The sequence below is a fragment of the Ammospiza caudacuta genome, chromosome 7 (assembly GCF_027887145.1).
Source record: "Ammospiza caudacuta isolate bAmmCau1 chromosome 7, bAmmCau1.pri, whole genome shotgun sequence".
NCBI lineage: Eukaryota > Metazoa > Chordata > Aves > Passeriformes > Passerellidae > Ammospiza > Ammospiza caudacuta.
In genome coordinates, this window is record NC_080599.1 from 36,554,452 (window position 1) to 36,580,264 (window position 25,813).

General features: G+C 39.1%; 1 protein-coding gene across 1 annotated transcript in view; it reads left to right on the forward strand.

The window, feature by feature from the left end:
* Window positions 1-25,541, forward strand: part of LOC131560234 (vitellogenin-1-like) — a 42,791-nt gene extending 17,250 nt beyond the window's left edge. Inside the window, exons 14-36 of the mRNA XM_058808898.1 lie at window positions 2,365-2,489; window positions 2,573-2,674; window positions 2,759-2,878; window positions 3,132-3,321; window positions 3,410-3,503; window positions 3,616-3,801; window positions 8,711-8,855; window positions 10,388-10,607; window positions 11,479-11,648; window positions 12,285-12,735; window positions 12,889-13,151; window positions 13,234-13,290; window positions 14,106-14,303; window positions 15,272-15,478; window positions 16,621-16,763; window positions 17,280-17,418; window positions 18,565-18,700; window positions 19,392-19,578; window positions 19,974-20,071; window positions 20,649-20,743; window positions 20,849-21,008; window positions 22,188-22,349; window positions 25,354-25,541. Of these exons, the coding sequence (XP_058664881.1) occupies window positions 2,365-2,489; window positions 2,573-2,674; window positions 2,759-2,878; window positions 3,132-3,321; window positions 3,410-3,503; window positions 3,616-3,801; window positions 8,711-8,855; window positions 10,388-10,607; window positions 11,479-11,648; window positions 12,285-12,735; window positions 12,889-13,151; window positions 13,234-13,290; window positions 14,106-14,303; window positions 15,272-15,478; window positions 16,621-16,763; window positions 17,280-17,418; window positions 18,565-18,700; window positions 19,392-19,578; window positions 19,974-20,071; window positions 20,649-20,743; window positions 20,849-21,008; window positions 22,188-22,349; window positions 25,354-25,472 (3,767 nt within the window). The 3' untranslated portion in view covers window positions 25,473-25,541. The remainder of the gene's footprint in view (window positions 1-2,364; window positions 2,490-2,572; window positions 2,675-2,758; window positions 2,879-3,131; window positions 3,322-3,409; window positions 3,504-3,615; window positions 3,802-8,710; window positions 8,856-10,387; window positions 10,608-11,478; window positions 11,649-12,284; window positions 12,736-12,888; window positions 13,152-13,233; window positions 13,291-14,105; window positions 14,304-15,271; window positions 15,479-16,620; window positions 16,764-17,279; window positions 17,419-18,564; window positions 18,701-19,391; window positions 19,579-19,973; window positions 20,072-20,648; window positions 20,744-20,848; window positions 21,009-22,187; window positions 22,350-25,353) is intronic.
* The last annotated feature ends 272 nt before the right edge of the window (window positions 25,542-25,813 follow it).

A 25,813-nucleotide genomic window follows, 5' to 3' on the forward strand; every position in this document is an offset into this window, starting at 1 on the left:
TTAATATGCACAGATTCATATAGTTAAATGTATGCTGATGTTTATATGTACCAAAGACTGCTTTCTTTGCTCGCTAAGTTTTCTTTCCCCCATCTTTGGGGTAAGACATTAATCAAATATATGCAGGTGTCATCAAACTCTTATGGTGAAATGGCAAATATATTCTTGGAGCATTAGCACTATGTAATGCCCGAGGTGTGGAAAATATTCCTGCTCTCTTCAAGTCAATGAATTCTATATAATCATTTATTAATTTTTAAGCAATAGTTCTTATTGAGTATCAGGAAGTACCATGGACTTTTTAATTTATTGGTTTTGTGGTAAGAACATAAAAAATTTAACAAATTCACTTAAGTACTGTGCCTCAGTTTTAGTGTCCTGTCCAGAAAACACCTGGCATTGCCTTGGCTAAGCTCATGCAGAGAAAAACTAGTCTTCACATTTCTGTTTTCTGTCAACTCACTAGTAATGTCCCGGTGTGGCACCACTTGGTTGTTTGTTTGGTTTTTTTTAATAGGATCATCATTACTATCTACTGAATGTTCTCCACTTATTCCTCTGTCAAAAGTGGGGTGGCATAAATGCCTGTGTCTTGTTTGCAGGGGCTGTTTCTGAATCTCATATGCTGTAGGTAGATAGTGCCCAGCACTTTGGATAGCACAGTACATTCATGCAGCAAAACAATGAAGGCAATTTGGCAAAATTACAGTTCATACATATTTCCCTATTCTCCAGAAAGTGTAGGAACAGGAGAGGAGGGCTAGAAGGAAGCACAACAAGGATGCTGACATATCCTGTCAGCTTTGTTCTTCTTAAAACCTAAGGAAACTTAGAAAAGCAGAGGGATTACTTCAACTCATAAAGCAGGACAGAATCTAACATGCCAGAACTGGGAAGAATTCCTGACTGTCCTCTGCACTGATTATCTGTACCTAACAACATTATGGATGATATATCTAAGTAGAGAAATAAATAGAAACTAATTGTTTCCTCAAACTTCACTCAGTAGTTGTCAATAATTTAACAACTGGTGCATTTCATGTGAGGGTTACAGCATTTGGGACTAGATTTATTAAATAGTTTTTGAGTCATTTGAGAGACAAATCTATAGCTCACCATCTGTCCTTACAGGACATCTGTATCACTTTCCCTGAACTATTAGAAAAGGATGGCAAATCTGTTTTCATTTCTCATCTCCTTAGTCAAGGTGCCCTAAATGACGTCTCGTAAAAGCATTTCATAAGCTGATTTTACAGAGTGTGACTGGATGTAAATGATATGGACAGGCATATTTTCCATACTTGGAGAAGTTCACGAGGTGGGCCCATAGGAATTTCAGGAGTTTTAACAAGACCAAATGCCAGATGCTGCACGTGGGTCAGGGCAACCCTCCATATCAATCCAGGCTGGGGAATGAACAGATCAAAAGAAGTCCTGCCAAGAAGGACTCAGGGTGCTGCAGAAGGAGAGCCTGGACATGAGCCAGCCACGTGCACTTGCAGCCCAGAAAGCCAATTGTGTCCTGGGCTGCAGCAAAAGAAGCCAGACCAGCAGGACAAGGGGGAATTTCTGCACCTCTCCTCTGTTCTTGTGAGCCCCACCTGCAGGGCTGCATCCAGCTCTGGGGCCCTCAGCACAGGAAAAATTTGGACCTGTTGGAGCAAGTGTTGAGGAGGACTAGTGAGATGATCAGATGGGTTGAACGCCTCTGCCATGAGGAAAGGCTAAGAAAATAGGGACTGTTCAGTCTGGAAAGGAGGTGGCTCTGGGGTGACCTAATTGTGGCCTTCCAGCACATGAGGGGAGCGTGCAAAGGACCTGGAGAGCAGCTTTACACAAGACATGGAGTGACAAGATAAGGGGAATGTATTCAAACTGAAAGGAAATCGGTTTATATTAGATATTACAAAGAAATCCTTTACTGTGAGGGTGATGAGACTGGCACAACTTGCTCAGAGAAGGTGTGAATGCCCCAATTCTGGAAGTATTCAAGGCCAGGTTGGATGCAGATTTCAGCAAACTTGTCTACTGGAGAGTGCCCGTGCCCATGGAAGGAGGCTGGAACTGGATGATCCTTGAGATTGCTTTCAACCCAAACCATACTATGATTCTATGATATAGCAAAAGCAACTGGAAAAATGGCATAACCACCATGCAGTGACCAGTGAGCTTGTAGCTTTGCCCATTATTACTTAAAAAAAATCAGAATATTCTGTTTATAACTGTTTCAGAACATCAGTTTTATAGCTAAGTTTTCTGGTCTTGCTCATATGATATTGATTATTAAATTAGTAAATAGATATAATCTGCACATTCTGACCTAAAAACTAACTGTCCTGTGTCTTACTGCCTATTTCTCTGCAGAGTCCCTTATGAGCGGGCTGGCAGCTAAATATTTGGTATTGAATGATGCAGGTAGCTTAATTCCAACTGTAGCAATGTCCCAGCTACGGGCACATTTCCTTGGAAGAGTGGCTGATCCCTTGGAGGTAATTGGGTCTACCCACAGTTTGCCCTCTAATCCCTTCTTATAACCATCATCCACTGGCACCTGCACTTTTCCTTCCCACAGGTAGGAATAGCAGCTGAAGGACTGCAGGAGTTGTTTGCCAAAGGTTACGCTCCTGACAGGGACTGGGAGGCTGACTATGACTTCAAGAAAATCCTGAAAACGGTAAATTCTGGGGGAAAAGAAAATCTCTGATATTGCTTTCTCAGATGTTATGAAGAATCAGGCTTTTTTAATCTTCTCACACAGCTCTCTGACTGGAAGGCATTCTCCAGTGACAAACCTTTTGCATCAGGCTACTTGAAGATGTTTGGCCAAGAGCTGTTTTTTGGTGGACTTGATAAAAACGCCATTCAAAATGCACTGCAGGTATCATTTTTAAAGCACCACTACCCAAGCATCAAAATCTCTAAAATACTGTTACTTTCATGCATTCTCTCCTTTTTATAAATCCATGATTGGGGTTTTTGTCTCTAGTATTAATCAAGGCAAATAAGGTCAAGCTTTGATCAGGATTATTTATAATCATTGCTAGCAGAATTTCCCCTGAGGCATACTTAATGACACGGATCATGATATTCAAGTTCTGCTTATTTAGACATGTTGAACTCTGTAATTGCAGGCATGGTATGGATCTGATGAAAAAATCCCTTCACTAAGGAGAATAATCAGTAGCCTTCAAAGTGGTGTAGGGAGGCAGTGGACCAAGGCTCTCCTGTCCTCTGAGATCCGCCGCATTGTGCCCACCTGCACTGGCTTCCCGACAGAGACCAGCTTCTATTACTCTTCCATCACAAAAGTGGCAGGAAATGGTAACATAGCTCTTTGCTTTAGCAATTCAAACATTCTTGCTAGGACTGGAGGGCGTTTTTAACCATTTCCTTGCTTTCTTTTTAATAGTTCAAGCACAGATTACACCTTCTCCAAAGTCTGATTTCAGATTGACTGAGTTACTAAATGCCAACATTAAGCTGAGATCCAAAACAAGTCTAAGGTAAGTATTTTGTATAAAATAAAATAATAATATTTTCAAGTGACAGAGACCATAAATATTCAACAGCTGATTGCTGCATGAACATAATTATATCCTCCTTCTACCTTTTCAGCATGGCCAAGGAGGTGACCTTTGTAATGGGAATTAATACACACACAGTCCAGGCAGGGCTGGAAGCACGCACCAAAATGAATGCTCATGTGCCTGTGAATGTCGTTGCCAGTATCCAGATGAAGGAAAAAAATATCAAAATTGAAATCCCACCATGTAAAGATGAGACTGATGTGGTTACCATAAGGTAAGACACAGCACTTAGTATCTTTATATGTAGCAAAGCAGAGTCACCCAAATACATCCAAGAATCTTGTCTCTGACTTAGAGCTTGGATAAGTGGTGGTGATTGGTATAGTTAATGTTCACTTTAAATGAAGTGATATGCACTAAAGCTTTGCTTGAAAATATGTGTTACTTTCTGTGGCCTTCACCTGAAAATCCTCCTTAGGACTCTATCTCAGTTGTTGAGATCCATAAGCTATCTGAAACACAAATTACATAAAATTTCTATCTTGTTATAAATATTTGAACTGGAAACACTAGGTAAGATATAAGCCAGATTAATTTTATCAGTTAGAACAGTTAACTCATCTATATTTGCATTAGATGCCTTGAAGCATAGAGTGTTTGGTGTTTCTTATGTTTTTACTTTGTTCCCCTGTGGCTGCCATTTGGTTTTCTTACCTGTTAGGTCTCCTTGATTTATTATCAGTGCATGCAATTACAATACACTCTGGAAAACTGTTGTAGCCAGATGCCAAACAAATGAAAACAGATGGAAATACAAATGCAAAGAGCAGGAGGAAACAGAAAGAATATGTCCAAGGAATCAAAGCAGTAGACCAAACTTAGAAAACCTTCTCACGCACACACATGAAAAAAAAAGCCTGAGAAAGAGAAGCTGAAAATTCTTCACAAAGGAAAAAGCTTCACTGACAACAGAAATCAGCGATTATACAAACCACTGAAATGTTAACAAGTTTCTGCTCCAGGAATACAGCCGTAACAAAAGAGATCAGTTGCTTGATCCAGCTGCAATTAGCATTCATGGCTGCTGGCCCAGAGATGCTCTGCAGGTCTCCTCCATTTAGCCACCAGTTAGGCTAATCATTATTTTCCCTTGTCCTTCAATAGTCACAGACCATTTGACATGCATTTGACATCTCATCCTCCTCCCTAAGACAATTCCACCTCTCCATCAAGTGTGGTTGTAATAAGGTCCTCTCCATGCAGAGGTAGGGAGGGTCTCAGCATTTCAGAGATGAAAAGTTAGCTGCATGGTTTTTTTTGGTTCAGTTTCTTATGGAGGCCAGGACAGCCTGCTCCTAAGGTCATCAGGGACAGCAGGCAACAGCTCTCACCAGTTCCCACTGTTAGAGAGAGGGAGGCAGATATTAATGAACTCAATAAGCACACTGAACTGAAATGAGAATATTGAATACTGATGGGGAGTTATGAGCCTCAAGCAGAGAGAAATATTAGCAGAAGGATCCTCCCTGCAAATAGATAAAAAATATTTTCCTCCTTTGACTTAAGGGGAGATCAAATGAGACAGAAAAAGGGTTAAATGCATTGCCATTAAGCACAAAGCAAGTCAGTATCAGAAACAAGGTATTACAGCAGAGAAGCCCATGAGTTCCAGCACAAGCCCTGCTCTAGACCCTGCAGCATTACCATTTATAAAGTGAAGTAGTCACTTGGAAATAGCTCCATAATGCCAAGTATATGATAAAGCTAATACTCACTAGATGACTTCTAGCACCATCAATTTCTCTCCAAAAAGCATTCCCATTCACTGTAACAAAACAAATGGCCAGTGGAAACCACACGGAGCAATGAAACAGCAATGAGTGCAAGAGAAGGCAAAGCAATAACTAGAGAATGTAACACTGAACCACATCACTGAGGAGGTCAAAGACCAAGCAAAGTAAAATCTTAGAGGCATGAAGAAAAACAAGCAGGCACAGTAGACAGAAAGGAGATAGATATATAGATGTATAAATATATAGATATATATATAGCTATATAGACTGAGTTAAAAATTTAATTCAACATAGCCTTTTTCTTCCTTTTACATAGACCTACCAAATAATAAAGATCCAATTGAAGTCAATGTTTTAGGGATATTGTGACACCTTCCCTTGTTAGCTTTAAATACCCCATTTAAAGAAATAGTCCTAGAAAGCTATTGATCTTTCATGTGTTTGTAAGCTCTGTTCAAAATATTTTCATATCGGGCACTGTCTTGATGGTCAGCAGGTTACTTTCTACAGTCCCATGACATTAAAGTTAGACAGGACATGGTATTATTTTCCCCATCATCTCTGGTATTCAGACACAGGAAGCAAACAGTTTTCAATAGTATTAGGTTCATTTATATCCTACACACCATAAAGGTTATAACCTGTCACAGCAGTGGGACTTATATAAATTTTCAAGAGCCAAAAAGAAATTCAGGTTAGTAATCACAGGCTCAAAAGAAGAAAAAAAAATAGAAAACTTTGGTGATAGAGATGTTGCATTCCCAAGACAAATCAGCACATTATGGGCTCAACTCTCTCTATAGCAAAAATCAGAGCACAGTAATTAATTGTACTATGGAGAGAATATATAGCATGTGTTTCAATTCAATCCTATCAAAATTTAATTAAAATAATGGTTATTTTTAAGGCTCTTTTCACATAATTATTTAGTATACTACAGATGGCTACTTCAACATACTTTTAAACAAAATTTACAAGAAGTAAAAATCAAATAAATTTCAGGGGAAATTAGAGCTCTGTGATTAAAGTATAAATATGGAGAGCTGCCAGAGAATGCACTTTGCTAATATACCACACATTCATAATGACAGCCTACTGAAGTATATGCATAATCATGAATAGAGCTTGTATCATAAGGTTTTTTGCTTATTTTAGCTGTAGGATAAGCAGAAATTGCTTCACATAGGCATCTTATTTGCAAGATGAGCCAGGTAATTGCAAATCTCTTTGTCCAACATAGTACACCACATATAGCAGAGAATGCAGAGTGATCTTGTTGAGGCAGCAAGGTGTGTTTGGGGAGCACTGCTCATTTATTTACATGTGTTGTCACACTGTGCTTCAAAACCTGGAAAAATAGGTTTTTGTTGATTGTTTTTTGTTTTAAACAGACATTTGAGCTCTCCTGTCCCCATCCTAGGGGGGACAGGAGAGCTCAAAGGCCACAGTCTCTGAAACATCATTGTGTCCAACACAGCTCAGTTGCTTGTCCCCTACCCATGCAGTGAGTTTGCCTTATATTATAGCACAGCTTCTTCTCTCATCCAAAAAAATGCACTAATACATATTGGAAAATCTCCTTTTTATTTTTCCTCCCTTGTGTGGGATCAGAGAGAACAGATTCTTTCATACCATAGCTTTAGGCCTTCTTTGTGACTGTTTTTTCTTGTTAAAGCACCAGAGCTGGCTCTTGTAGCCTATTTTTACTGTGCCGTGTGATTCTGCAGACATTGACATGTGTCACCTGTGATGCAGCTACATTTGTCGGCTCTCTGTGCTCAACAGGGAGGAATCGATCCTTCGCTTTCATTAGGTGGCAGGAGTAGACTATTGGCATAAAAATACTTAAAAAATTGGAAAAGAAACCCCAGGGCTTTCTGCTTGGAGATCCAGCCTGCAGTTCAGTGGTCATTTGAATTATTGAATGGGATTAAAATAAAACCATTTCCCTTTTTGTCTCTTTACCCAGATGAGCTATCTGAAATGCAAGTTGATTTGTATTTTCTTTTATCCCCTCAGCTTGTTAGGGAGAATATTTTATTTCAGATTCCATTCTTCAAGGTTCTCCTATCACCCAGCGTGGAGCGTTGCTGTCATGTCATCTAAAAAAAGAGAGAGATGGAAAAGAAAACAAAGCCCACAGGTGACACACGTTTTATTGAGGTGTTCCACATGAAGAGCAATTGTGTGCTTTACATTGCACACAGCACGGTAGGAGCCTTCAAGAGGAAGAGAGGGCTATCAAATGAATACAAATTCATCTTTCAAATAGGTTAGATTGGAAATGCTCAGGCTAGTACAGTGTGGACCGTATTAAAATAGAGACCATTTTGAGACCATCTCCATTCACTGTCACAGCAGCCACCTCCATTGGCAGACCACAAAAGCCCCAGGGCAAAGAGATCAGCTTCATCCTTGAGAAAGAGCACATGGGGAATTTTGAGACAGATGTTAGCTGATAAATGGCTAATAAGGTAGAGCTAGCACAGTGTTAATAGCTGAGGGAAATAGGTTTGTGTCTCTCAAAAGTGTTTCAGCATTCGAGATGTTGCTCTGACCCAAAACAAGACTCATAGTTCACAGCACCGTAACAAGTTCTGCGAAGAATGTGGGGTATGAAGCCAGGGGTTCAGGATATTTTGCCATGAGAGCCTCAGCCTGATGCTGCACCTTCTATCTCTTATCTGGGATCCTGACTAATACACTTAGAATTCACAACACTGGAAACAATGTACCAGACAGATTTACATAAATAGGCTCTTAACCCTCCTGCTCAACTCTCTTGACCTCTTGCCAAGTCATGGCCAAGGCATGAGTATTATTGAATTTAAATCAAGCTGGAGACACTTAGTTTCATGATTTCACACTCCTTTCTTCAATTCTGCTCTAATAAAAATTGCACAGGAAACAGCATTCAGTAGCCACAAGTCCCCAGGCTGTTTTTTGAAGTTATGGCAGTATTTTTCCAAATACAATGTCAAAAGAAGTTAGAAGTAAGGCTACTGCAGTGAAGACAGAGAAGATGAATATAAAAATTTAAAAGTCCATGAGCTCAAAATAGGAAACTCAAAAATGTAATAATATAATCCGCAGCCAGGCTTATAAGCATGCTGTTTTTCATGGTATTAGAGTATGAAGATCCAATCAACTGAAAGGTTTTTAACCTGTTCACATGATTCTAAAATTCTAACTGGGCTATCTGCCCCTGAGATTGTCTTTATTGACTCTTAGCAGTCCTTGAAAACACAACAGGAAGGATGCTGTAAATATCTGTAAAGCAATTTGCAAGGTATGATACTTGTTGCTGAGTGCAGGCTACAAGGCATTATTCAGGTCTGTTCCTCAGCAGTGCTTTATCAATACAGGTTTCCTCTAATGTTTATTCTGCAGGTCTAAGACATTTGCTGTTACACGAAATATTGGAGATTTGGCTGCTAGTAAGATGACTCCAGTTCTTTTACCTGAAGCAGTGCCTGACTTAATGAAGACGTCCTTCAATTCAGATTCTGCATCAGGAGAGACTGATAACATCGGGGTAAATGATGTAGTGTCTGACTATTCTTTTTTGGGCTTTTAAACAGTAGGGAACCATTTCTTTTCTCTATAGGAAAGGCTACAATTCATCTCTGACCAATGCTGATTCACTCAAATAAGCCAGGTTCAATCTAATAACACAAATAGCCCTATAGTAACATTATTTTAAAATCTGGAGTGTAATACATCAAACTTGCAACACTTTGTCTAAAGCAAAAGCATTTTCTTTGGTAATTAATTTTGCACTGCCATCTACAGGCCCACAATCTTTAAAATACTTTGCAACCATTATGGAAGCACCATGTTCCTGGGGCAATCACAAATGTTCCACAAGATGCTCCACTGCTCGACTTAGAGAGCCAAACTTAATGCCTATAAGCATCCTGATTCGAGCACGGAGTGCAGTTTGTGTCATGACTTCCTGAGCCAGGTTTCCTTAAAGCCAGGATAGGCTTTCTAATCCAGGCAGTGCTGTGAAGGCATCGCTGTGAGAATTCATTCAGACCGACAGAGGCAGGAATACACTGTCCTGTTCTGGTTTCATTGTTATCCTGCAACTCTGAAGGGTTTTCAGATAAAATAAGAGATGAACAGAGGACAAGAACAGCACTTTCCTATGGAGAAGTCAATAGACAAACGTGCTATCAGTGAGAGCACTTTCCAATATCCTGGAACAAGCTTCCTTCTGCTTTGTGTCTCTGTGCTTCCCTTCCTGAAAACTCAGCACTCCACAGTTATTCTTAAATGAACAGCAGCTGAAAAATGGCACTGAATGGAGCATTTCTCAGTATCACCAGAAAATCCGGGTTTTTTGGTAGGGTTCATGCAAGGCTGGAATCTTGTGAGACATGATAAACTGCATAAAAAAGCTAATTGCAAACATGAATTGTATGTGAAACTAAATCTTGTGATTATTGTGTCTTTAGGTATTTGCTTCATTGCTTCAGGAAATCATAGTTTTCATTTCATGGATTTGATTCCAGTTTTAATTAATTTTCATTTGTTCTTCTCTAAGCATTGCTTATCACATGTAAATTACATCGTTTTTAGTGGAAATTTCTAATACATTATATGTTTTGACCATTTAATTGATATAGTGTCACATTCATGTTAGACCTCATCTGACTCAGAATTTTTGTGAACATAGTCGAAAGTTCTGTTGTCTGACATGTCAAAAATCAAAAGAAAAAACTCCAGTCAGTCTAAAACACAGTCAGTTTTGTCAAGAACCTCTAAACACTGTCTAATATTCCAGGGAAGCAAAATTAAATATTTAAAATTAATTTTTGATATAATTTCCCATTCTTACAACCTGAAGCTCTTTTTACAGTAGGTAGTCTAATCAACCCATTCAGATGATAATTTTTTCCACTTTAAAACCAAGTTGTTCTATGTCTCTGCTTTGCTATCCAAAATAAACTGGTTAATTTCCCCTGCAGAGCACAGGTACTGTTACCAAAATATGATGCATAACGTGCAGGTAATTTCTCTCATTTTTGCCTGAGTTCCCTTGATGTGTGTGCTGTCTCATAGGGTAGACAGTCTGCAGAGGATGTTTCATCTGGAAATCCCTTTTCTTCTGGACGCTCCTCTTCCCAAAAAGAGCCATTTGTTCAGTCCGTGTGCTTCAATGCGAGCACGTTTGGAGTTCAAGTGTGCATTGAGAAGAAAAGCGTGCACGCAGCATTTATCAAAAACCTGCCTCTTTATTACCTGGTTGGAGAGCACGCCCTGAGAATCAGCTTCAAGCCAGGTAAATGCAAGTGGGCACAAAAGAGAAAATAGTGGGTGGAGGTGTGTATATACACACACTCACACATATAGACAGATACAGATGTATATGTGCATATGTATTTTTTGCATCTTAAGTACCACTAAATCTACAGTTAGAAGAACCAGGCCAGCCAGTATTGGCAGCAGTCTGTGCTCACAGCAGGAATCCATTTCTCTCCCAGCCGCCTGAGCAGCAATTTCCCAGCTCTCCCAGCAATGCCACTCAGTGTGGCCAGCGTCAAGCAGAGCTGATCTGTGCCTGCAGAGTGTGTCTGATGCATCCTGAATCATTGGATTTGGGATGCAAGCACGAAGCAATTGGACATGGGCAACAGATCTGATGCAGTGTCCTGTAGCTACATTCTAAAACCCAGACTCTAAAAGGGAATTATGGATTAACCCTGCCAGGATCTAGTCCTTAATGTCTTAATCCATGATCATAAGAAATAAAAGCACAGCAGGCCACTGAATCTAGGTCTCCTAAGTATCAAACTAATGGCCTAACCATTGGGCCATTCTTTAGTTAAGCCTCCATTCCTGTCTGACATTTAATTCTCTAACCCATGGTTTATCTCTTTAAACAATCCAATTCACTTGACTTAAATCTGCTGATCATTCTGTTTATTGACTTGAAAAGAATCTAGTATCATGGTAATATTATAAAATTTATTTACCATTAATAAATGCTTCAGCTATTAGAGAAATTTTTTAACAAAATTTCTCAATACCAATAATAATCACTGAACATTTATATTTGAGAAAAAATGGCTGAATAAATTATGGTGAAATTGGCTTATTTTCTCATTCAGTTGCTAATAGTAACAATAATACTAATTGTCATGCAATTTCAGTTTCCACTGAGGCACCTATTGAAAAAATACAAGTCACAATTCAAGCAGGAGACCAAGCTCCTACAAAAATGATACGTCTAGTAACATTTGAAGATCCAAAGGCACAAGCATCTTCCAGAAAAGAAGCAATTAAAAAAGTGAAGAAAATCCTTGCTGACACTGATGATCAGGTACTGCTGCAAAATTCCACTTCTGAATTTGTGGGAGACATTACACAAAGCTTATTTTTATTCCTTCTACTAAGTAGCTTCCTTTGTTTAGATATTATGCCAAAGTGGAAAATAAAGACAGACTTTTGGATACACAAGTCTTTCAGCAGGTCTTTTGTTTGCACTCATTCTTTCTGCAAGTGAAAGACATTAGAAGGATCAGGTTGGTTTTGCATGCTTTTTTGAAAATCTCTTGTAAGAGATAAAATAGCTGTTGTGTGGCCAAAAAGTAGTCTGTTATTTACAGCTACTGCAACTGCAGCAAAATGCTCTGACACCAGCTACACAACCTGCCCTGAGACAGTGACAGCTACAGCATTGTCATTACTGATACCAGTTACATGTCATTGTGAGGCCAACAACTGCTGCACACGCTCCTTATCACAAAAATGTTTGGGGCGTTCTGCTTATGTGTGGGTTTAACACATTATTATGAAATTGCCTTTGAATTATCGTGATGTGTTGCAAAGATGTTATCAAGCACACACCTTGTCTTCTAAGGCAGCAGAGATTCAGAGATGTCTGCATCTGATTTTACTTATACCATTCTGCAGGAACACAGAAAAATAATTTTTTTCCATTGTTACCCTTGACTAGGGGACAAGAAAACACAGGAGCTCATCATCCAGTGCCAGCAGCGCCAGTGAAAGTGCCGAGAGTACAACGAGCAGCCCCTCCAGCAGCGACTCCGATGACAGAGCATCACAGGGAGGCACCCAGATAAATCTGAAAGCAGGGCAGTCCAAAGCCAAAGGAAAGAAGTTCTACCCATTTGGGGGCAGTAGCAGTAGCAGCAGCAAAAGCAGTAGTAGTGATAGCAGTAGCAGTGATAGTAGTAGCAGCAAGAGCAGCAGTAGCAGTAGTAAGAGCAGCAGCAGTAGTAGTAGTAGTAGTAAGAGCAGCAGTAGTAGTAGCAGTAAGAGCAGTAGTAGCAGCAGTAAGAGCAGCAGCAGTAGTAGCAAGAGCAGCAGCAGTAGTAGCAGTAAGAGTAGCAGTAGCAAGAGCAGCAGCAGTAGTAGCAGCAAGAACAGCAGTAGTAGTAAGAGCAGTAGTAGCAGTAGCAAGAGCAATAGTAGCAGTAGCAAAAGCAGTAGTAGTAAGAGCAGCAGCAGCAAGGACAGCAGCAGCAGCAGGAGCAGCAGAAGCAGTGGTATCAGCAGCCAGAGCAGCAGCAGCAAAGGCAGTACCAGAGGCAGCGCAGGTAGCAGCAGCAGTAGCAAAGCATCTGGTATAAAGCATAAGGCTAAGAAGCAGTCCAAGACCACATCATTTCCACTTGCCAGTGCTGCTGAAAGAGAGAGAAGTGGCCGTGAGCAGAAGCCTAAAACACAGAGCAGCAGCAGCAGCAGCAGCAGTGAGAGCACTGGTGCTTCCCATTGGCACAGCAAATCTGACCAAGGAGTTGAGACAAACCATGCCAAGTCCCGAGTTCACAGTGGCAGTAGTCACACTTCCACAGAATGGGTAAAATGTCTAATACTTTGACTTCTGCTAGGAGGCCATCTTGACTGACCTGTAGGTGATAACTTCTTTGTGAATTTTGCAGGAATATCACCTTCCAAAAGTATACAGTCTCCGCTTCAAGTCTGCTCATGTCCATTGGGTAGGTGCCTAATTCAAGTGCACATTGCCATGGTAGCTGCAGCTGATGTGATCAAACCTGTTACTGAAGGGCTTTATTTGGGCCATTTCCCTTGACTATTCCATAACCCCCAAAAACAATATTTACGATGAACAAAAAAAAGCAGATTTATTACTAATATGCTATTACATGTCATCCTTTTGGTGTTACAGCACTTGGGTCAGGACACACAAATGCAGCCAAAGCTAGGTTAACAAAGACCATGGGGGAAATGATAAATCAGTGGGACCTTCCAATGGGAATAGTTATGTTCACAGTTCTTAGGCAGCCATGGCAAAATCATTACACAGTTTTTTTCAGAAACCAGGTTCAGTACACATTATGGCTCAGAGGTATTTTTAGCATATATTAGAAGGGTGATAATGGAGTGGCTTTTGTAGGTGTTACCTGTACAGCTATTATATACCTTGCATGTGAAAAAGGAAGATGATTTATAGTGTTATTCATAAAATTGTATTATCTTTTTTTTTTCTGGATATGGATGTATTTGACCACTTATGAAATGCCACTTTTCATTTTCCCTAGCATTAGATCCGAACGGTGTGATGTTGCTATTTGCAATCAGTATCTGTGCAGTCTTTTTTTCAATAGATGTTCAGGTAGATGCAAGGCACATTCCAAACCAACAAAATTCATGTCTATAAATGGAAATAAAAATAACACTAGATATGTCCAAGTCTGTTACCTATAAAGGAAGGCTGATAGCTCTGATTTTGATATTTACACTGTAAAACTGGAGCTACCTCATAGATTTTTAACCTATTTTTATTTCATAGCATCCAGATCATAAAGGATCAAGCAGCTCATCATCATCTTCCTCTGAGCTGGGAAGCAGCCACAGAAACAGCAGCAGCAGCAGCAGTGACAGCAGCAGCAGCAGCCACCACCACGGAGAAAATTCTGCCCACAACTCCAGGAGGAGCAAAAGAGTCAGCATCCACCACCACAGCCACAGCTCCAGTCTGACACGTGAGGTACAACTGCGTGTGGTACCCAGAGCAGCCAGGCTTAGCTGGCTGCTGAGCAGGAGCTGTAGATGTGGTGCCACTAAAATTGAAAGCCAAAGTTCATTGAGATATTTCCCCCCACAAAAAAACTCTTTTTTTTTTTTTTCCCAAATCCCCTTGTGTTCAGGTTTGTCTGTTTCCTTTCCTTCATTTCTGAAGGTATTTGCAGTATGTGAAAGCCTGGATTTGGAAATTATACATGTTGAAGGGAATGTAGCTGTGAGTTAAAGAGGAAATAATTTTCTTTATCCTGTGAAAGCCCAGAATACAAAATCAGTTGCTTTAGGTAAAAATGAGGAAGAAATAAATAAGTCTGCCTAATCATTTTTAAATGTAGACTGGAGGTCATGAGTGCATGCAGAGTATAACTAAAATCAGACTTTCCACGGACATTACTGATTGGTAAATGTGAAGGCCCATTAAGCACAGATTGCTTTTACCTTTATTGTGCACACAGTATTCTATAATTGTCCTGCATAAAGGTATCTACATAATAATAGAACAAATAGCTCTGCAAATGCAGGCAATGTCATGGGAAATTCTGCTACTAAGCAGGACTTCAAAATATTTGATTGGCTTGAAGAAAGTGTAGTATAGCAAAATAAGTTGTGAATGTGTATATTACTCTGAATGTCTCTAGCACACATTGTAGGCAACTATTTGGAACATTACCATAATGAACAAAACCTTGCTATTTGCACAAAGGTAGCTTGGAAGCATCTTGGATCCCTCATCAAAATAATCACGTCTTTGAATAAGTAGGTTTCCAACCAAATTCATCTTTAACTATTGTGGATATAGAAACGTGTACTGCAAACTAAGCTGGTGAAGGACAAGGGCTGCTGCCTGCTATCAGTGCACATTAACTGGGCTGCAGGCTCTCTGGTGAGCACACAGGAATCCTTAAACACAGATGGTCGGGGGCTCTTTTTCAGCGCAACTTCCTGGGAGACGTAATTCCACCTGGCATCACGATTGTGGCGCAGGCAGTGAGGAGTGACAGCAGAAATCAAGGTTATCAAGCCACAGCATATGTTCGTTCTGATGCTGCCAAAGTTGATGTGCAACTAGTTGTGGTTCAGCTGGCTGAAACCAATTGGAAAGCGTGTGCTGATGCTGTGATACTGCCTCTGAAAGCACAGGTAAGTGCCCAGGCGGCTTCGCACAGAGGGACATCACAAAGCCCAGAGCAGGCACAGAGAATCTGCTGATTAAGAGTATTAAACAGGAAAGGCATACTTATTTTTAAATGTTTCATAAAGTTGGGGAAGTTTCAGAAAATATTTCCCCATTAATATAGAAAATAGTATAAAGAAATACTCGCACACTTCAAACTCTGGCAAAAAAAGTATTGATTTTCAAGATAAATCAAAATATAACCAGTAGAAGCATTTTAAAAAATTGAAAAATTCACTTCTTCATGACTATTTATTATCTGTTCTACTATGAGTTTTCTTGTCTGGGAATCTGCCTGATTTTTCTGTATATAATTTATTGACCCCAAGTTTAGCTCCGCTGGTTAGAGCAGTGTGTAGATAACACTAAGGACACTGGATTTGATCCCTGTATTGGCCATTCACTCAGGAGCTGAACTCTTTCTGGAAGGAGTTGGATGATCCTTCTCGGTCCCTTCCAAGTCAGACTGTTGTGCGATTTCAAAAGACTCATAACTCAAATATATTTACATTGTATTTCCTATGATTTATATGAAAAGATGGAAAAAGCAAAGTTGGGTAATGGGTTGATGCCAAAGAGAGCATCATAAACGAAGGAAAAGGTCCTTACTGTTTTTGCATATCCCTGTGCTGTGCTTCCCATGAGTTTTTTAGAACAAGAGATGTTTGTGCAACAATTTATAAATCTCTGCTTTTTGCAGCTGCAATTAACAAATTCAGCATGATATTCACTATTGAAGAAAGTGGGGTGGGTTCAAATCAAGAAGTCTTGGGGAAAAAAAGATAAATTATAGTGCAGTCCTCTTCTAGAAAAAATACATATTTATTAAGAAGTTACCACATCTAAGGAAATCTCAACATGCTTTTTGCAGCTGCTTTGAGACAGGAACATGTGTATGTAGTTTTGCACAGACCAGAAAACTTTTTTCCTACTATGCCTCAGCTTTTGCATGAACAAGTCAACATTTCTCTGTGAGCCTGTTTAAAGATTGGAAATATGAAGGATCAATGCACAAATTGGTGAAAGAAAATTTTACATTTTGAAATGGTCAAAGTTCATTCTGGGATTCTTTTCTGAACTTTGGGTGACTGTTTCCCTGTTTACAAAGGCCAGACTGAGATGGGGCAAGGAGTGCCAGGATTACAGGATAGAAGCAGTGACTACCACAGGACAACTAGCAAAGAAGCCAGCTGCACAGCTGAAGGTGCAATGGGGAAAGCTTCCATCCTGGATAAAAAAGACAAGCACAGAGTATGTAATTCATTATTTCCTTAATTTTTATTTTACTTTTTTACCCTACTTGGCTTTTGAAAAACACTGAAAGAATGGATGAAATTTTTCAACCCAAACATACTTGTCTGGGTGGTTCTTGGATGGTAACCACAAGTTCAGTGGTTGACAAGTATTTTATGATGTGTTCTATTTTTTCCACATGTTTCATATTAAATGATAGCCTCCAAATATATTAAAATTATGTTTGATTTCATTCTCCATATTAAATTATTTTCTATTTATTTTCAAAATGCCTTTATGTTTTAAAATATTCTTCTATTCAATCTCAAAAAATAACCATTTTAAATAGGCAAAATAAAACCAATGTGTTTCTTCTTGATAAAATCAACCATTTAATTTGACCCAAAGTAATATTTCCTCAACTTTTCAGTTCTTCCATTTTTTCCTGAGGTTTTGGATCTGCAGTAGCCCTCACCATTCCATGTGTGCTTTTTGTTCATGCACCTGAGTTTGTCACACCTTGTTTATCTCTAGATTCATGCAATACATTCCTGGTGCAGCGCTCATGTTGGGCTTCTCAGAAGTACATCAGAAAAATCCATCTCATGAATTTATAGTAAGAGCAGCTGCAACATCTCCACGAACAATTGATACAGTAATTAAAGCTCCTGAGGTACGTTAAATTTTTATTTTCATATTCCTTACATTGAAATGATTTTCAACTTAGAATGTTTTGACACTTAACGTAAAGAAACAAAAAACAAAACATTCCCTTTTAGAGAATCTGCTACATACCTCACAGTATGAGGTGGGTGTTCAAATACATACAACAGCTCCCTTGATTTTGTGCTGCTTTGGCCCAGTGCAGGAGTAAGTTGAAAATCAGGCCCTGTAGTCCAATATTTTATTTACATTTGGAGATCAGCAGTGAGGCCAAATTGTCTCAGGTATAACTGCTCTGCACTCACACCTTTATGCATTTTTACCCAGTTTGACTTGGAGGGGGCCTTGAGAGCACTTTGCACACTGCTGCAGCCACAAGCAGCTGCTGTGTGTGTTGGCACTGCAGTCCCACACCTGCAGTAAGCATGCTTGATGTGACTGGTCTGAGCAGCCACAAAGGCAACTCTGCCATAACCAAACTGCAGCAGTTAGTCACCCTGTGACAGGAGCCTGCACAGGCCTGGTCTGCAGAGTCTCACTAATTAATTGGTCCTTGTCCACTAAATTCCTATGCACCTCTTTGAATAATTTCCCCTATGGATCTCTGGCAAATTAATAACAGCTAGCAATTCATACACAGAAACTTGTGTGTCTTTAACCCACCACAGTGCTTCAGTACTGCAGGATCTTAAATATGTGATCCTGAGGAAGTCTGTGCATTAGGCATTCATTTGATTCTCTTGGCAAATATAATTTGTAGCTACAGTGGAGGATCTTACCCCACCACTGAACATGCCAGTTTTCAGCCCTTAATGGATGAGATTCACTTTTCCAAACACATCCATCATCTCAGTTACTCAACTTGTTAGCCTATTTTTTAAGTCATTCACATATCATTTAAACTCATCTCTATCAGTTACTTTTCAATGTTCTTAAAAATTTCTCAAAAAGTCAAGTATGACTAGAAGAGATGATGATGATTTCTCACAAAAGCTGAAGGTTAGGGTACGTTCTGCTGAGACTAACACAACTGCAATTATAGAAATGCATCTTCAAGGGGTTTTTTTCCCAAGATAAGAGAGAGGGTTTTTTTGCAGTCATATCTTGAGCATATGGTTCAATTTATCTTAATGTATTTTCATTTCTGCTTTTTCAGGTAACACTTTATTGTCAGGGATTCCGATTGCCATTCACTCTGCCCTTAGGCCCGTCTCCAGCTTACAAGACTCAAGATATCACTGCCTGGAATTTATTGCCTGCAATAGCTTCACAAATAGCACAAGAAGATCAATGTAAATGTTACTTATATGTTTGTCTCATGAATAAGCAATGTGTGTAGATCATACTCTGCCATGGCTGGGCCTTGCCTTTCCTTCTAATGGTCTTACAGGGAAGTATAGCATGCATCTGTAGCCCTGCTTCCAGCAGCTCATTCCCTCACAGAGAAGCAGGTTTATTGGCAGGTGAATGAAGAGGTTTCAAACTGCTGTAAACATTCAGAGTTTGGGAATCACTCATGTCTTCAAGGACTAGAGGTTGTCTTTCGCCCCTCCTGAGAAGGTGCCAGCTCTGCATTGAGAAGCATCAGGTGATGGGCACAGGAGAGTCCACATATTTTCTGTCCAGTTTATTTTATTCAAAAAGGAGCCACATAAGTTTCTCCTGGTTGGTGTGTAGCACTTCTGTGGGAAATGGGGAGTTTTTATCACAGTTTTTTATGGCATCCAGTTTCTCAAGAATTTTGTACATTTTATTCCCTGTTAGCTTGAGTTTTGTGCTTGGCGTGTAATCAAAATCAATACTGGTATAACCTACAGCAGGTAGTTATTTTGTAGTGTTCTCATGTCCTTACAGAGTCTGGCTTCTGCCAAGGAGGCGAAGTTTTCTTCATGTCTGCTGGGTAGTTCAGTCTCATAGTGTTCAATCTCACAGCAACACCTACAGTGGTCACATCTGCCATTTCTTTATGGTTTTGTCTTTCAGCCACGTGTGAAATCGGGGAGAGAGATTTCAAAACATTTGATCGTGTGAGCCATTCATATTCTTTCAATAAAAGCTGCAACCTGGTTGTGGTTCAAGACTGTAAGGAATACCCAAAGTTCATCGTTTCTACAAGAAAGGTTGCTCCTCAACCTTTCTCAAGAGAGGTTCACATAAATACAACATCAGCGTAAGTGTGATTTATACTGAGGCTTAGAAATTAGGTACAAAGTTTCTCAGGGAGTCACTCTAGGAGTAAGAGATATCTACTTCCTAGCTGAAACTGGTTCTCAATAAGACATATGGGAAAGAAAGAATTTCTAGAAGGAATCCTTGTCTGAGGCTCTATGGTGTAGTTGCTCTTGTCTTGAATTCCACAGCCACCAATATCTGATAACTTGCTCACTAAGCAACCATGCTGTCTTTTCTTTAAAGGCTGACTACTAAAACCCACAGTCCCAATGAATTTTGCACCTTGGAAAGAAAACTGCTTGTTCATTCATTCAAATTCAGATAGTCACAAATATCTATACTTTTCATATTTGACCACTAATTTATTCTCTTTTATTTTTGGTTTTTCTTAAGGAACATCACAATCAGTCCTGCCTCAAATTGGTCTCTCCTTGTGGCATACAATGAACAGCGAGTTCTATCACACAGTGGAGGTTCTGAGTATGCAAAAGGTAAGCTGTGATAGCCAGTTTTCCAGGACTGACCTGGGAGCTAAATATCAAGATTTTATAAATTTCACAGAAAAATCTCAGTGAAAAGAAAACATAAGTGGAATTAATTAAAAGAGAAAACTAAGGACTACTTTCTTAAGTTTTGTAGTGACTTATGTTCATGTTTCCTATAGTATATATACTCTTACTTCTACTCTTCCAGCATCAATGACAGGTGAATGAAGCCCTTTCTTATCATTTACCCAGCTTGGTGATTGTTCAGAAAAAAGGTTCACATAGTCACAGAGAGATACTTTTATTCAGACATTTAGCTGGAGCACCACCACTGTCATTATCATTTCAAAATTTAGCATACTAGCTACAGAAGTCAGTTCCCACTATAGGTAACAGCAGTAGAATATTTTTGAAAATATATTATTTCTTCTATTTTTGTTTTTCCTCTCCACTTAAATATACATATTTAACTGTAGCAGCAAAATGATCATTGTGAAGGAAAATGCATTGTGGTGAGTTTTGTGTTACACAGTTTCTCCATTAATTTAAGATGATCAGGGTATGATTCACCATCTTTTTACAGGCAATGTTAAAATTTATAAAAATGGAAAAACAGTTACCGTGGAAGTTCCAGAACTTGGACTGCAGAAGGTGACTTTTGATGGTGTAAATCTTAAGGTACAGGACTTACTTTCAAAGTTACTGCTTTCTTTCTGCCTGGTGCCTTGCCAGTGTGACAGACCAACACTTCAGCATTCACTACAAAGATGTGCTGCTTTGCAGGTTACAGTTGCTTCGTGGATGAGAGGAAAGACCTGCGGAGTTTGTGGTAACAATGACAGAGAAAAGGAAAATGAGCTGCTCATGCCAAACCATCGGCTGGCACACAGCTGTTCTGCGTTTATTCATTCGTGGGTACTGCTAGAAGAAACCTGCTCTGGTGGTGAGTGGATATGGAAAAACTCTATGCTTGGATAGAATATGATTTCACTTTTCCTCTGCCAGGACCTAGAAAAATTTTTTTTAAAGCAGTAGATGCCTTTTACTTAGAAATTTCAATAGCCATATGTATGTATTTTAACTTTATTGACCACTGACTGTTTAAAACACTGCTTGTGAATATAGAGAATATATACTCCAGCAAAAGTCTTTGTCTCATGTGTAATTCAATGTTAAATAATTGGTTTTCATTTCTTACACTGAGTAGTTTTTTTTCTTGAGAGGCAAAATCAGCCCTAATCTTGCTCTTACTGGAAAATAAATTGTGATTTTCACCATTGTATCACAACAGTTTCAGCTGTTGTCTGCGGACTTAATTTCACCACACAAGGTGCAGACTATGAATACAGTGTCAGATCCTACACTCATGTAAATTTCCAAAGTGTAAAAAAAATTCATTATTGTTCTGCACCACGTGAGGGTGCAATCTCCGGAAACTATTTAGAGCTACTCCTAAAGAGCTTCATCTTACACGCAGCTGGAAAAACAATGTTAGACTCCCAAAATATCAATACAGTTTTGTTTGGTAGGTCTCCATTTACCTTGGACCTGAAATAATTTTATTGAAGTTAATGGGGTTGCTTTCTCCTTGACTTCAGTCGCAGCAGAATTATTCTTATCTGTGTGTCAGGAAACTGAGTTGTAGCTGGGATCCTGTTAAGTTACATTATACCTTTCTAGTGAGATAATTGCAGCATTATAAAAATCATCCAATACAAAAATTATCCTTGTTGTTATTGAATAAATGCTGCCCTTTTTTATCCATTCACTACGGCTGACATTTTTCCTAATGCAATGAAGTAGCCATTGTGCTTGCAGTATCTATTCTTAATAGCTTTCAGACATGAGAGGTTATTTTCTGTGTATTATGTAGTTCTAAAAACTGAGTATACATGATTCCATTTGGGTTCTATTGTGCAATTAGATTTTAAAAATAGCTCCCCTTTCAGACTCTTTCCTCAACTTATTATTGTCCTATCTTGATAACTTCGCTACTGTGAAAATGGTTTGTCAGGTACCTGTGTTTTAATAAAAGCTGAAGAGAAAATATGGACCTTTATTATTGCAAGGATCGATTGGGATTTATTTCCACAATTTTAACTACCTTTCCTTTTCCTCTCAGGGTGCAAGCTGCAGCGCAGTTATGTGAAGCTGAATCGAAACCCTACTGTTGATGGTGAGGAATCTACCTGCTACTCTGTTGACCCAGTACTGAAATGTATGAAAGACTGTACTGCAAGTGAAAAGGCTTCAGTAAAGGTTGGCTTCCACTGCTTCCCAAAAGGTACAGTGTTTTTCTCCCTCTGTGTGTCACGTACTGCAGGAGCTGTCAGAGCACTCGAAAGAACAAAGCACAGCACAGCCATGCACAGACCTGTGCTGCTCTGGCTCCTCTCTGAGCTGCTGTTTTTAATCCCATTAGTATTTGCTATAACTGCTGACAGTGCTGGCCAATTAAAAGCTAGGTTAGGTGATGGCAGGTAACATCATCTGAGAAAAACATTTCAGGAGGTAAAAGGGGCAGCAGCAATCAATAAAATCACAAAATAAAATTTGTCATGTCTTCAGGATCTCCATAAAGTTGAGATAAGCAACACTGAGTCCTTTTATGTACATTACAGCCTGCAATTTTGTGTAGACCAGGGCAGGCAAGGCAATTGAAAGTCAGTCAGGTAGTGTGACATGAGTGCTGTAGTTAGACTGCCATGCTATACCACTGTGCAATTCATCAGCAAAACCATATTGCTGGAAGTTTCTCTAGATTGTCCCAGAAAATGGTTTGGTTTTAAAGGTATTTTATACACACATACTCATGCCCCAGATTAAAAAAAACCCACAATCCTTTTTCTCATTTCATTTATACCAGGATGCCAGGCATTGTCTTATACAGTTTCACACTGAAGTTATGTAATCATGAAAGGAGAATCCAACCTGGAACCCACAGATATTTCTGGAGCATTTCTTCCTAAGTCTTTTAATTAATTACCTATATAGCTTACAGGGAACCATAACATTAGGAAGAATCTATTGAAGTGTTTTGTTCTCTGTTAACCATTTCTGGCCAAATCCATTGTTAGCTGAGATAATCCAGTGTGGTTTCACTGGAGTCAATGCACCCCTGTGTTGAGTAGGGTTGGAAAGGACAGGGTATTTTATGTCTGAATTTAAATGTCTGTGTAGAACTTTGCACTTTGCTTGTGTTCTTAATATCTGAAGTGTGCTGAATCAGCCTAGAAAAGAGGAGAGGATCCCTCTCTACAATAGTCAAATATCTGCCACAGCCTATTCAACAAATAGCACAGAGAGTGTTAATAGTTTTGGTGGCTCCCTGAGATGAGAATGGATGCATTCTTTCATAAATAGAAAAACCCACTCTCAACAAAAAATCCTTCCAAAATCTTGTTATATCCATGTTTCACAGATTTTATTGTGTATCCAAGTCTGTATCTCTGAAGTGTCACAACCCCAGACCACTCACTGCCTTAGAATATTAGGCTATAATAAAGCTGTCTCATTCTCTCACAAAACTGTTTGAGAAAAGAGGAAAATCAGGAAAAAAAATAATTTAGTTGTTGCAGCCAGTGCTGCTTTCAGAGCAACTGCAGGCTTCTCTTGTTCATTTACTGAAGCAGAGACTGGGGAGCCCGCTTGCAATTCTTTTAATCAAGACCTTAATTTTATTTACTTATTTATTTATTTGTTTATATGATTATTTATTTGTCCTGAAGAGGAAGCAGAAAAAGAGGAGGAAAGGAAGGAGGAAGAAAAAGATTCCATTTATCATTCTTTAGCTTGCTAAATTGATTGCTTTTTCTTAGGCTAAAGATCAATAGGAATACAAGGCCAGCACTTTAAAACTATTCTTTTTCTTTCTTTGTCTAATGACTTGGAGAAGCAGTAGAAGCAGTAGAAATCTTCATCTTTCTCAATCTAGGAACACACCTGCACAGGAGAAAGAACTTTTCTCAACTCTTTATATGAGAATTCAGACATGATAATTTGCTGTTTCAAAATTCAAGGACCCCATCACAGTTAAGCACCCCACTTGCAGTGGAGCAAGGATAAAATGAAGTACAAGAATGCACAATTTCTCCTGTTGCCCTCAAATCAGCAAGACTGTGGCCTTAGGAACTTGACTGAGGCAGGCATCACTCCAAGTTTAAATCCACATATTGGTTTATATTTCAAACATGCCACAAGTGGATCAGTTACATGAGGATCAGTTACTCACCCACAATCCAGTTTGCAAGGAAACCATTTCCTACACGGATAAGAATGTGCTCAGACCCACAGTGGGCCAAGAGTAAGAGACATAATGTATACAAAAAAACCAGAATTCAGACATTTTACAGCATTTCTCGTTTCACAGCCTGAAAATATAACATACATTTTTAAAAGCATCTCCAGCATCTTTCTGGGAAATATTCATTATCCAGTTTATTATGCAAAACCTGTGCTTAATATTGGACAGTAATTTAGCCATGGAGGGTGTTAACCTTTCAGAAGATAAGTGACTGATGCAACTTGAACTCATACAGCAGTGTCCATATTTCCCTGTGATGAGGGATGGCATGTTATAAATGTACTGTCCAACTAAGGAATAAAACAAATTGAAGTAAAATTACGAAAGTTTATGCATTCTCATTACACAAACCTAATCTAAATGGATATCCTAATATTCTTCCAATGCAATGATAAACCTCCAACTAGCTAGGAATATTTATTGGGAGGATGAACATCATTATTCCATTTAGATTATTTCAGCATTAAGGAATATGGCTTATTCAAGCTGCTGTTGATAAAGCAGTGTGGTAAGGTTAATACTGCAACTGAGAATGCTCTGCCAGATTTCACAGTATATGGGAAACTTTAATTAGAAGTTTATGAACCTCTGAAAATTCTCCAAAGGGCTTACCCTTCAGAAATGAACTTCGACAAATTGTCAGCAGAAATACTCAGTGATATGCAGCACTAACAGAAGTGATTGCTGATGTGGATTGGTACGTGGTGGTCTTACACTGACAGGGGCTACCTCCAGCACTTTCACAGCCTCCTTTTGTCTTTGTGCTTCGTGAAATGTAATTCATTTTGGTTTTAGGGAAGTGTTACAGTAATTATATCATGGGTGAAAATCCTGTTCCAAGTCAATGAGTCAGTTAGATGTCAGTCGTGAGGGCAGGATTTCATTCTTTACTTGATGAGGGAGTTGACAGCCATCAAAACAGTCTTTCTTTGAAATGTGTTAATTTGCTTGATGCTAGTTAACAATGGCTTCACTCTTCTGACAGAATCTGCTGTAAGCCTGTTGGAATGGCAGAAAAGCAGCGATAAGAAATCTGCATCTGAGGATGTTGTGGAGTCTGTGGATGCTGACATTGATTGTACCTGCACTGGCAGCTGTAGTTAAGCTAAACGTTTTGGCATTGTGCTATAGACATACTACACAAATAATTGAATAGCTGGACAGATAAGAAGGGAACATAATAGCTGTAGTAAAATATTAAGAAAGGTGCTTGAAGAAAGTAAGTAAGTCTATTGCAAAGTCAAATGCATTATGTACAGTCTGCACTGCTTAATAAATGTGTTCATTAAATAAGTATTCATGTGGTCTCTCTTTATTTTTGCCTATCAACAAAACAATCAGGCCAACTATAATATTATACAGAAATTCTGCTCCCTTTTATCTGAGATATAATTACAGCAGTCCGCTCTTAAAATTATGTTCACTAGGTGATGAAAGGAAAACAT